Here is a 12,595-nt window from a genome sequence, read left to right as displayed (position 1 = left end):
GTTGGCTTACTTCGGCCAGCAGGAGGCTAAAGAAGGCATCTTTAACATCTGGCTTTTTGGTTTGTTTCTCTTTTGGACTGTCTCTGTCATTAAAGACCCTCTGGGCAATTTCAACCAGCTCAGATAACAATTTTCCTTTAAATCCTTCCTGTCTTCGAAGCTTTCTCCTAATGTCTGGGGCTGACAGGGTGACAAGGGCAATATTTATTGCCCGCCAGTTTTCTGGGGTCTCAGGGTCCACAGGAGTGTAGGTCCTGTAAGCCTCCATAAGGCATTCCAGGAAAGCAGTGGGGGTTTCGTTTGGTCCCTGAATAGTTTCACTTACTTTTGATAGGTTAGTGGGCTTCCAGGCTGCTGTGCGGAGTCCCCTAAGGAAAGTAGTGATACAGGTTGAGAGCCCCCTTACCTTGGTCCATGTTTGGGTCCCAGCTGGGTCTGTTAGAGGGGAACATGCATTTGAGGTGAACAGGGTCATCAGAGGGTCAGCCATCATAACCGGTAACAGTTTTCAGGGCCTCCTTCTGGATCCACTTGCATTCTTCTGACGTGAAGAGAGTCTGCAGGAGCTGCTGACAATCATCCCATGTAGGCTGGTGGGTAAAGAAAATAGTCTCCAGGAGGGAGATGAGGCCCTGAGGTTTTTCTGAGAAAGAAGGATTTTGATTTTTCCAGTTGTAAACCATGAAGGGAGCCTGGTCTTGAGGAGCTCCAGGAGGCAAGGGAGCCTGTTGGAGTGAGGGGGGGTGTTGGAGGAACGACAGGGAGAGGACTGATATGCAGTGCTGCTCCGAGTATGGGAAACAGGCAAAGAAAGTCCAGAAATAAACCCATAGTTCTGGTCAATTGGTTAATAAAGTTGCCAGAGCAGTTCTTTAGGAAAGAGCTATGTGTATGCCCTTAAAACTATTTACACTACCATTTAAATATTTTATATCTACCTAAATGTTGACTCTGACAACTGTTACACTGTGGAGTTAATAAGGCTGTATATTATTTTTTTAAAGTAATAAACAGAGTATGCTTTCTTAGCTGCCTAATTCACATTTTTTCTGAGGTGTTTTGTCAGTTAATGCTTTCAACCAACTTAAAAGTAATGTTTTCCCCATTTTCTCCATGAGTGCAAAGAATGCAAACAAACCTGTGTTTAACAATAAGGTCAGCATGACATAAAGTAACAAAAGCCAATAAATAAAAAGTGAGGTTGACATTCTGGGACTCATCTAGCAGTCCTACAACAGTTTTTCAAATTCTTTTCCTTGGTTACCCTATATTCAGAGATTAAATCATGGCTGTTATGAACTACTGCTGTTTAACTTATCATCAACCTTACCTAGATTTTTAAATCTTCTCCAGTGAAGGCAGAATAAATTATTAAAGGAAATACTCTTAGCTTATTTTCAATTTTTGAAGCTACCTTGTGTCTTCAGAGGCATCAGAGAGTATGGGAGGCACTGTGGGGGAGGCACTCTTCTTTGGAGAAGCTGGAAGAGAAGGCTTAGTTAAAAGCACAGATGGTGTTCTATTTCCATTCACCTTGGGACATTTTTTTATGGCAACTTTTTAGTCATGACGGCTTGTCAGAGATTATATCAATCGAAAACTGTATGTAAGGGCCGGCCTGTGGCTCACTCAGGAGAGTGCGGTGCTGATAACACCAGGGCCACGGGTTCAGATCCTATATAGGGATGGCCGGTTGGCTCACTGGGTGAGCGCGGTGCTGACAACACCAAGTCAAGGGTTAAGATCCCCTTACCGGTCATCTTTAAAAAAAAAAGAAAAGAAAAGAAAACTGTATGTAAGGGGGTTGTCCCACAGACCAGTTTGGAGGAATTTTGTCCCATTTGTTATATAAGACCACAGTTAATGACACACAAAAACACACAACTGGCAACACACAAAAGACAGACAAGTGGCCACGTCCAAAATTACTCTAAGATATCCACAGACACAACAATCACAACAACAAAGATGAACAAGAAACGTGGAAACACAGTTCCTATTAACTTGCAAGTCCCAAATCCAAATCCAAATTACCAATGGGCCCAGCGACGTCTCAGGAGCCCAAGGACTAGGGGAGTTAATGCTGTGTCCTGCATCCCACTAAGTCCAACCATTGGTGCACCATCCCTTACTGAGATCTCACCTACCTGGGGAGAGAGAAAAGTGCCCCATCTACCTCCAGGGAGAAGAAGAGGAACAGCTTCTCTATCTTCTAGGAGATAAGTGCAGGGAGGGATATACTCAAGGAGAAACAATCTCACTGGGGCCTCCAAAATGTTGTGAGGCACCCTCCTGCAAGAAATGCACTTACATGCCACTCGTGCAGACAAGGGCAGTTTATTCACTCCAGCTGGCCAGCAACCGTCTTCTGAGGAGCAACCAAGGAAGAGTGGTCTTGGGCCTTGGTCTTGTGGGGTTTTTAAAGGCAAAAACTCCAGGATTTGCCGCTTTGCAAAAGTTAGAATATGCTTTGTCTCTTCCTAAACGTTTTATTGCAGCTTTAATTTTAGGAATTTTGCTTTAATCACTTTTATAGGGTCTATCGCCGCTTCTACTGCTGCTTTGGTACAACAAGTTCATACAGCTGAACATATTAATAATTTCTCTTTAAATGTCTCCACAGCTCTTTTTCAACAAGAAAAGATAGATAGACAATTAGTAGATAGGATTAATGTATTAGAAGAAGCAGTTTTCTTTTTAGGACAAGAGATACAAAACATTAAGGTTCAACTTACAACTGCTTGTCACCATAATTATAAATGGATTTGTGTTACCCCCCTTCCTTATAATGATTCTCATGCTTCATGGCAACAGATTCAGATGCATATAAAAGGAATTTGGAATCATTCTACTCTAGGAGTAGATTTAACAAATTTATATCAAAAGATATCCGACTTTTCTCATGCCCATTTACAATCTATAGTCCCTGAAGATGTGCCAATGGGATATTCCAGTCCCTTCATTCTGCTTTTATGAGTACTTCCTTTTGGTCTTTGATACATTCAGCTGGTGTGTTCATAATTATAGTTATTATTATTGTTGTTGTTTGTTTTCCAGTCCTCATCAGATACCTCGGATCTGCAATAAAGACAACACAATGAGAACTCCTCGCTCTCAAATTACAAAATAAAAAAGGGAGAGATAGTGCGGTCCACGCCATGGCAGGATCCTAAAAGAATCAGCTTGGGCTGCCCTCTCCGAGTTGGCAAGGCCGCTGGAGGGAGAGCTGTTGGCAAGGCCACAGCTACAAGCACTTGCTACAACCGTAAGGGCTACTGCCTCGGCTTCATGGTACTGCTTTTGCTTTCTCTTTTGATATTTTGGTTAGCGTGGCAGTTCTCTGAATTCCCAAATGATTATAAAAATAACACAAATGATTTTGTGGTCATTGAACTAAACATTCCCACAGAGGATCCTAGTAAATTGGACAATTTAAAATTATCCCCTTATGATAAATTGACCACACCAACATATGTTCCAAAAGCACTGCTCATGACTAAATATGAGCTGCAGCCTAAACACGCAAAGTTATTTCAAAAAGGAAATTTTCATCCTCTCCCGACCATCTGGGTAAATGGACATATGGGATACAAAATGGGGAAAGGAAAAATTTGGTATCCCCCTAGGGGACGTCCAAAATATGATGTAAGTTGGCAAACATCATTTACTTGAGATTATATTAATGGCAAGAGAATGGTTGGTATTAATGGGAAATTATATGATTGGGATAAATTAAGTATATGGGAATGAAACCGTAGAATTCCCTTTACTTGGTGGTGTCCAGTTTTAAATAAATCATTAAGAATCAGGTGTTGGGATTAAAATATATGCTGTAAAATTATTAAACCTGCAAAATTAGATCTTAGAAAAATAAGAGAGTGCAACTGGTTTTGTGAGGGATGGTGCTGTGCACAATGACACTTTGACATTTAGATCAAGATTACAGGGCCACAGCCAATGCATATCCTTAAAATGTGCATGATAATGCTGCTCAAATATCCACTGTTCTTTTTCCATATGAACAGTAGGTTCATTCCATTAGAACATAAAATCATTAGACCCCCATTAGAATTTAAATGTTAACATTTTTCCTTTTAGCAAAGTTGTATTTACATTTAAGAATAGATATAGGTTATCTAACACTTTGTAACCAAAATAGCTGCCACCCTGTTAATAGGGTGGATATTAGCCACAGCTTGCTAACAGAGAAAGGTCACAAGATAACTTCAAGACAATGAAGGGATGGTTCTGATCTGATAACCTGATTCCAGGAAAAAGAAGCACGAGTTGATCACCTGAGACATGCTGACAAAAGGAAAGGACTGGCTGACCTCTAAAAAAGTTTCCTCCCTGCTTTTTGGACTATTGATTTAAGCTTGCTGATACAATAAAAATAGTACCCAAAACCCCCCTGCAGAGAAAAATCCAAATAAAAGACATTGTCTCATGATCTACTGGGCTCCAGCTGCAACACGCTGACAGCCCGCAGAGAGAGAACGTGCATATTGATGCATTGAGGTCTCTGTCTGTGTTTGTTATTTTTGCTGACCTTCTCCATCCCTTTTCGGGTACCCACCCCTCGCTGAAGCTGGACTTCTGCAAAAAACTACATCCTATTGGCACATGGGTTTGTCCAGGTGCACAAAGCAAGCTAGGGAGCTAGGTCACAGGAGCCAAGAATGAGCCGTTAGAGCAATCAAGCACACAACTTCTCATTGTGTATGTTCCCATGTAATAGTTCACTATGTATGATTCCTGTTCCCATGTAATAGTTTACTGTGTATGGCTCCTGTTTCTATGCAACGGCTTTTGTTTCTATGAGGTCAATGGTTTCTCATGCAGAAGGGGGGGTGTACTCTGCAGGTCCGACAAGGGGTAAAATGGAGTTACTTAGGATAAGAAAGCAATTGTACAGAAGCAGATAGCATACATTATGAGGATGTAGGGAGCTCTATTTCAAACAGAACTTCCAGAGCAGCAAGTTTCCACCTCTGCAGCACTATCACCCATGTCTGCATCCCATAAGCCACCTTACCACTCAACCTCTCTGAGCTCCCAGTAAAAAGACCTCTCTTCACCTGGGCTCTTGTTCACTTCCTAGGAGTAAAGTTGTTTGTGGCTGTTCCCACCAGGCCCAGCAACAGAGCTGGTGTTTAAGAGAATGCACAAGAGTCAGCCCAGATCCGGGTTCTGATGTCCAGCTGAACGATCAACCCCACGCTGGCCGAACAGCTTCTGAAACTTGGAAAAGAAGGTTGAGTAATCCCATGTAAGCCAACCCTCTTTTTCTCTGTTCTAGGCGCCTTTGTGAATTTTGAGAGGTGGATTTTGTGTCCCTGACAAAGGAGGCTTTGAACTCTGTAGATTTCATTTAATGACACAGACTAGGTTGGAGGATTTCATGAGGTTTTATTAACCTAATAATACTGTTAAACAAACACAACAACCATATCCCTCACTTGCAGAGACAAATATGCACCCATATTCACTTCCTCTTACATTGACTCTGAGGTAGGAGGTATACTGACTAAAGAATAAAAAAAATACTCAACAGGCTGCACATGGCCCAGACCACATGTTCACAAGGCACTTAGTTGAAAGACAGCCGCTGGGGAGCAGGAGCAGAGGCTAGGCCAGCTGCACTAAATCCCTGGAAGGGCTGACAGGGGTCACCAAAATTAGGCACCCCTGGCTTCCAGCATTTGAAATCCTACCCAGGATTGGTTGGAGCAGGTAGGGGATGAAGCTAGGTGGCAGCTGACCTTGTTCCAGGTTCCAAGGATAGAATGATGTTCCTGGCACATAAAATGCTCTCAGTAAACATTTGTTGAATGAATGGGGTGGGGCAGGGGAGGAAGAATTCTAGAGAACACCCCCTGGAGGTCCTGGGGTCCTTCTAGCCCAAGATATAGGGGAGCCAAGGGGTGGGACAGCACCTCCACCAATTGTTTTAGAGGTGGCCAGGGAGGTAAAAATACCAGCAATAGGAAACTTTGGGGCACCAGCTATACTGGTTGGGAGGAAAGAAAAAAGGAGGGTTTCTTCTTTCCTCCCAAAATGTCTTGTACCTAATTGGGGCCCTTGACCCTCCAGGGCCCAGCCTTTCTCATCTTGTTCACACTGTGAACTCCTTGAAGGCACACCTCTGTTTTACTCAACTCTGGTCTCCAGTGCCTGGCCCAGGTCAGGCTTCCATCTCTTGTTGAGTGAATCAAGGCCCATAGCAGCATAATTAGCTTATCTTCTGCCTTTGAGGGACAATTGACTAAAGGTCCATCTGTCCCCTGGCTAAGTCTGACCCTGCCTCAAAGGATCCCATTCACCTTTCCCTTCCCTGGCAAAACAGCCTCATCCCTAGCCTTGGGGTAAAAGTTCTGAGCCAACTGGACCACACGCCTGTTCTGCGGCAGCTGACACCCCTCCGGGGAAAGGAAACTCCGGGCCCCGTCCACCTGGTCAGGCTCCCTGTGGCGGCTAGGGTGTAGCCAGCGGTAGTAGACAAGCCGCAAAGCCAGACCCAAAAGGAAGCAGATGCCTCCCACCGACAGCCATATCTGTAATGGGATCCCATTGGGCAGCCAAGTGCTATGTGTCACCCCGGTGGCCACTAGGAGAACACTGTCACTCAGGAGGAATGCTAGGTGGATGGTGGCCCGGCCTCGGGTGTGGCCCTCAGCCACATTGAACCAGGAGAAATAGAGGATGGTAGCCACCGTCGCACGATACAGCCACTCAGAGCTGGGGTCTGGCATAAAGTCTGTGCCCTGAAGCCAGACCCAGAGCAGCAACACCAGCCACAGGCCCAGGAAGTGTAGGGCCACGTAGTAGGGGAAGAGGGCTGAGAACAGGGCCACAGCCAGGACACGGGGCCACAGCAGCAGCAGGTTCCACAGGAAGTAGACTGCAGAGGAGGCCAGGCCCGGGAGGGGCTTAGAGGGGAGGCAGGTGCGTAGGGCCCGGTGGTAGTCCAGAAGTGCCCATGAGATGCCCACAAAGGACGTGCAGACACCAACCCCTACAATGAATGAGAGGAAACAGGTAAGCCCTGTGGGTAGCCTGCCTGGCACCCCCCAGGGATCACAGGTACCATGGGGGCCCTCACAGCAACATTGATGTAGGTATTAGAAACCCCCATTTGGTGTTGACCCTTCATCCCACTTGTTGTAGCTGGTGAGTTCACACAACCAAAAGCAGAGCTGGCATTCAATATGGAGTCTGCCCTTCACCACTATGGTTTACTGTTCAGGTGCTATTGTGGTGATATTTTTCAAGGACCCAGCATTTGGCACCCCTGGGCCTTGGCTGTACCCTGCGCACCTTCTAGGACCCCATAACCCTTCCTTTCCTGCAACAGCCAAGCCTTTCCTGGGTCTGAAAATCAGCACTCCCAGTTGCCCCTTTCTCAGTCTCAGAAAGGGAGGCAGGAAATCCCACGGGATGGCAACAGGCCTCTGGCTGAAGCTGCCCTCAGGGCCAAGAGGGATGTATGTCCCTGCTGCATTGGACAGAATGTCTCTTCACTCCACTCTCCCCCTCCATGCTCAGACCAGGATTTTCCAAGATCTGAAGGTTTACAGTGGGGGTTGTATCCAATCTTTTGGTTGCCCACCCTGGATTAGAAGCACCAGGCCCTCCAAGGCGGGATGGAAGCAGCACTGGAATGTCTCTAGAATGCCTCCTCCCCCACCCCTACCACCACATTCATTCAACAGATGAATCTATCATGCTCCCAGAACACACCCCCAATCTGGAATCAGATCTGAGGCCATCACCCTTTCTAACTGCCCCACTCTCTAGGCCTCAGCAGGGCTGACGTTCTCCCAGTTTTCCCAGCATGCTGAATTCTCCAGCCTTGACAAGTTTTGCCCAGGCTGTTAGGTCAGCCAGGAGAACATGCCTCATTTCCCAGGATCTAGTCCTCCTCATCATCCAAGTCCCAGCCTGAATATCCCCTACCCACTCTACTGTGTGAGATGTCCCTGTAACACCCCACTCACTTCTGCCTTGCAGTTTTATCTCCTAGTTCCACGGCTGAGCGGCCCAAGGCAAGTCCGTTCACCTTTCTGTACCACTTTTCTCTTGTTTAAAATGGAGATAAATATAGCACTAACCTATAGGGCTGCTGTGGACATGAGCAATGAAGACTATAAAGCATTTTCCACAGTGCTTGGCTAATAGGCACTCAATCGTGACGGCCGCTATTACCATGTTTTCAATTAATATTGCATTCAAACTAGCAAGCTGAAAGGGCCCTTGGAGATTGAGTCCAACTCCCACCTTACGCAGTCATGGAAATTGAAACCAGAGAGGAGACTCCCTCAGGTCATACAGGGAGTGACTAGGTTCTTCAGGAGGCCATGGCATTTATAGCGGGGGGCCTTGAGTTATGCAGGCAAAGGGGATGCCCTCCACCCTAAATCAGAGGCAAAAAGGGGCCACTGGCTGGGCCTGTGACCTTGGGCAAGTCACTTCCCTTTTACGGGCAAAACCCTTCTGAAGCTCCTCATTGTACAAACTCCTGTGGTTTATGGGGACCTGCCAGCCTCTGCCCTTTTCTGATCACTCAACACACTGTACTGTACTTGTTTTACAGTCTGTCATCCTGGCAGGACAGGGGCTGTGTTCATCTTGTTCACTGCTGTGTCCCCAGCATAGTGACAGGCACAGAAGAGATGCTCAATAAAAATCTGGGTATGTAAAAGTGCCTGATAAATTGTTTATTGACTAACAAGTTGCTTATCATGTATCAGGCATCCTACACACTTTAACTCTCCTATCTTCAAAATAGTACAAATTACAATTAAGTTTTATTATGCACCGGGCACTGGACTTTCTATGCACCACCTCACTTAATCCTTTAATCAATCCTAAGAGGTAGGAGCATTTATGACGTCCGTTTTTCAGCTGAGAACATATTGATACTCAGGTTGAGTCATTTGTCCAAACTCATACAGCTAGAGAGTGACTCCAGATTTGAACCCAGATCTGCCTGACTAAAGCATGTTCTATTTTCGAAGCAGCCTTTATAAAAGAGTGAAAGCATCTGACATCGGAGGGACACTTTCCCAAGCCATCGGAGGGGGACCAGCCACTGGCCCGTCACTCACACTGGAAGTATTCAGCCCGGCCGCTCTGGAGAATGATGGCCAGCAGCAGTGTGAGCTGCGGTGTTGTCTCCAAGAAGGTCTCAAAGAGCCGCAGCATGCTGATGTCTAGCGAGAGGAAGTCAGCGTAGGCCAAGTCAAACTCGGAGGGCGCCTCCTGCTGCCACACCAGCAGCCCCTGCTGCAGCCCCTGCACACACCTAGGCAGCACATACAGGTGCCCAAAGGGCTGGGTTAGTGTGGATGCTGACAGGTTCAATCCTAGCTTGTCACTACACACTACGGGGCCTTGGGCAAGTGACTCAGCCTCATTGAACTTGTTTCCTCATCTTTATAATGGATAAATATAACTTCTACACCTACTGGCCAGGCACTCTCCCAGGCTCATCACAAACCTTGTCCTGTTTATTCCTCACAAGAGCCCCATTTTACAAAGGGGGAAACAGGATCAAAAAGTGAATAAGCTGTGGAATCAGTTTTGGTCCCAAAACTTCAAATTCGAAAGGCATGCTATAAAGTTGCCTAAAGCAGTAGTTCTCCATTGTTAGTAGGCCTAAGAATCTCTTAGGATCCTGTGGGCAAGGAGAGCCATTGAAAGCTTCTAAGCACAGGCAAGATGGGGTCAGATTCTGCTTTAGAAAGAGCACCCTGGCCATGGAGAGGAGGAAGGCTTGGAAGGGTTAGACCGGAAGCAGGGAGCCCATTTTGGAGGCTGCTGTTATGGTCCAGGGAGAAAGGCAAGAGCCTGGCATGAGTGGTGGGATAGAGATTGGGGCAGAGTGAGAATCCAGACATTGGACAGACAGGCCAGGGCGATCCATTGGCGTGAGTCAGGAGTGGAGGATGCGCCAAGGTCCCCCACCTAGAACTGATCACAGTTGGCTATTGGGAGGTGAGCCCATTTTCTCTTTGCAAATTAATTAATTAGAGGTCTACTGTCACTTCCTGCTATGGGTCAGATGTGTCCCCCAATAGTTCATGTATCTGAAACTTGAACTCCATTGTAACAGTGTTAAGAGGGTGGGAAATCCCATTATGGTATTTGAAAGGTGGAGCCTTTCAGGGGTGATTGGATTGTGAGGACTGTGCCCTCGTGAATGGATTAATCCATTCAAGAAGTAATGAGTTATCATGGGTGTGGTCCTGATGGCTTTATAAGGAAGGAGAGTGAGGCGGTCAGCTCTCTTGCTCAGGCTATTCTCTCACCATGTGATATCCTGAGTTGCTGTAGAGAGTCACCACCCAGAAGACCCTCACCAGATGTGTTCCCTGGACTTTGGACTTCCTAGCCTCCAAGACTGTAAGAAAATGGACTAATACACTTCTCCTGGACAGAGTGGATAATACACTAAGGAGCAGGCAGGGCCAGGCTGGGCTCTCCCTCTGCCTCTGGTCCCCCAATGCCCTGGTACAGGCAGTCACAAGAACAGAGACACTGTTTTAAAAACTGAAGCTCAGTACAGTTTGTCTGACTCAAGCTCAGCACAGATAGGAGACAGGAAGATGTGTGAGGCAGTCATGGAAGCAGGGCTCATCAGGGCCTGCCAGCACTGTTATCACCACGCCCCTTCATGTCCACCCAGGGATTTAGTGCTGTTTGTACAGTCCCTTGGGCAAAACTGCAACATTCAAAGCTCCTCTGCTCCACTCCTGGAGACTCCACACAGCTTGGTCAAGGCAAGATCTGGAGAGAATTTGTAAAAATGGATTCAAGAGCAGATCCTGGTTCCAGCCACCCCATCCCAACCCAGACCACACCATGTTCTGACTTGATCCCATGACTGACCCGTGGGTTTCAATTTCCGCATCTATACAGGACTCTGCCAGTTCTGAAGAGGAGCACTATGAATCCACACATATTTTCCGAGATCCATCCTGTGCCCAGCCCTGGCTGGCTCCAGGGACATGAATAGTCAAACCCCATCTCCACCCTCTTGCTCAGTCTGGGGGTGGGAAACAAAACTTCAGGGAGTAGAATACACCTAGGAAAGGGTGAGAGGTGCCCGTTGTGAGGGAACAAGCACTGCTCTGGGGTCGGGGCTGCTGAAACTCCCAGGGTGGCCCAGGCAATCCATGAAGCTAGCTGACATTTGTTGAATGCTTAGTCTGTGCCAGGGCAACTTACAGGTGTCATTTCATTTAATCTTTGCAAAAGAGAAGTAGGCATTACTACCATCCCTACAGGAACCATGAGTAAACTGAGACCTGGAGAGTTCAGTGACTTGCCCAAGACCCTGCTTATGGCTAAAAGGAACAGGTGATGTTGAACTGACTCCTCCCGTCCCTGTCATTAACAAGAGAGTTCAAGCACTGTGCTAGGCAGTTTCTCACTCCTCACAACAGGCCTGCCTGCCAGACCCGTCTCTAGATGATCTCTAGGCGCTATCTCACCTCTTTTTTTATAGAGGGGGAAATTGAAGTTCAGAGAAACGCAGAAATGAGGTCACAAGTGGCAAAGACAGAAATGGATCCCAGAGAAGTCTGGCTCCAAATCCCAAGCGCCTCTCTTTCTTCCCTGGGCCTCAGTTTCTTCACCTGTGCCAGGAAGAGTAGGGGTGGAGAGGCTCTGAGGGCTGTCGGTGGCAGTTCTCTTTCCTTAAAAGGCTGGACGCTCGCCTGTAGGTGAGTTGCCCAAGAGGCTTTGGGTCCCGGTCCTCTCCTCCGATCCATTTCCCCTGTCAGGCGTCTGGCGCGGCCGCCAGCCTCCTCTCCCCCTCCCTCTCCCCGAGGGCGGGGCGCTCACCTGTACAGGTAGCCCAGCTGCAGAAGATGCAGCAGCGCCAGGCAGCGGCCGGAGGGCTGGGGCGCGTGCAGGTCGGCGGGGTCGGCGCTCAGCCAGACCCAGCTGAAGAGCTGCAGCGCGACCGAGGCGAGGCCCAACAGCGCCAGCACCAGCACGGCCCACAGGTAGCGGCCGCTGAGCACATACTGGCCGGCGGCCCACAGGTCGGTGCCCAGGTCGAGCAGGAAGGCGGCGGTGCCCAAGACGCCCAGGACCAGGTCCCGAAGGAGGGTGGCGCGGGGCGACCAGGGCATGTCCCGCCTGCCTCTACCCCCTCCTTCTCGCGGCTCGGGCCCGTCCTCGGGGCCCGGGGCCGCAGCCGCAGGAAGAGAAGAGCGCCGCCCTCGGGGCGGCCCCGGCCTGCTGGGCGGGACTTCCCCGTCCCGCCCTGTCCGGGGAGGGGCGAGGCCCGCGGACGCCCGGGTTCCCCAACCCCCGCCCTTCCGCGGCCCCAACGCCGACCCCGGCTTTGGCCTGCCGCCAACCTAGGGATTCCCCCGTCGCAGCGCAGCAGAGCCCCCAGGGCCCCGTGCACCGGTAGGGCCGAAGCAGGCTTCTAATTGCCTAGTTTTACATTTGAGGCGCCTGGAGGCCCAAGAAGGCGATAATGGCCCGAAGACAGAGCCCAGGTACTACTGCACGGCCCTCACATGTACATGATTGCAAAACGAAACAACGAAACGACAGAGGCACATTCTGATCCTTAAGT

At 48.3% G+C, this 12,595-nt stretch overlaps 1 protein-coding gene across 1 annotated transcript; it reads right to left on the bottom strand.

Moving 5' to 3' along the window:
* Positions 1-5,389: 5,389 nt before the first annotated feature.
* Positions 5,390-12,234, bottom strand: XKR8 (XK related 8). Its single transcript, XM_063105942.1, has 3 exons — positions 11,848-12,234; positions 9,108-9,304; positions 5,390-7,015 (listed from the first exon to the last, which is right to left on the bottom strand). Exons 1-3 carry the CDS (start codon positions 12,138-12,140, stop codon positions 6,306-6,308), a joined length of 1,200 nt encoding a protein of 399 aa, XP_062962012.1. The 5' UTR covers positions 12,141-12,234; the 3' UTR covers positions 5,390-6,305.
* Positions 12,235-12,595: the final 361 nt, after the last annotated feature.

The sequence above is a fragment of the Cynocephalus volans genome, chromosome 8 (genome assembly GCF_027409185.1).
Source record: "Cynocephalus volans isolate mCynVol1 chromosome 8, mCynVol1.pri, whole genome shotgun sequence".
Classification (NCBI taxonomy): domain Eukaryota; kingdom Metazoa; phylum Chordata; class Mammalia; order Dermoptera; family Cynocephalidae; genus Cynocephalus; species Cynocephalus volans.
Note: the sequence above shows the minus strand (reverse complement) of the source record. Positions and strands in the feature narration are given on the sequence as shown.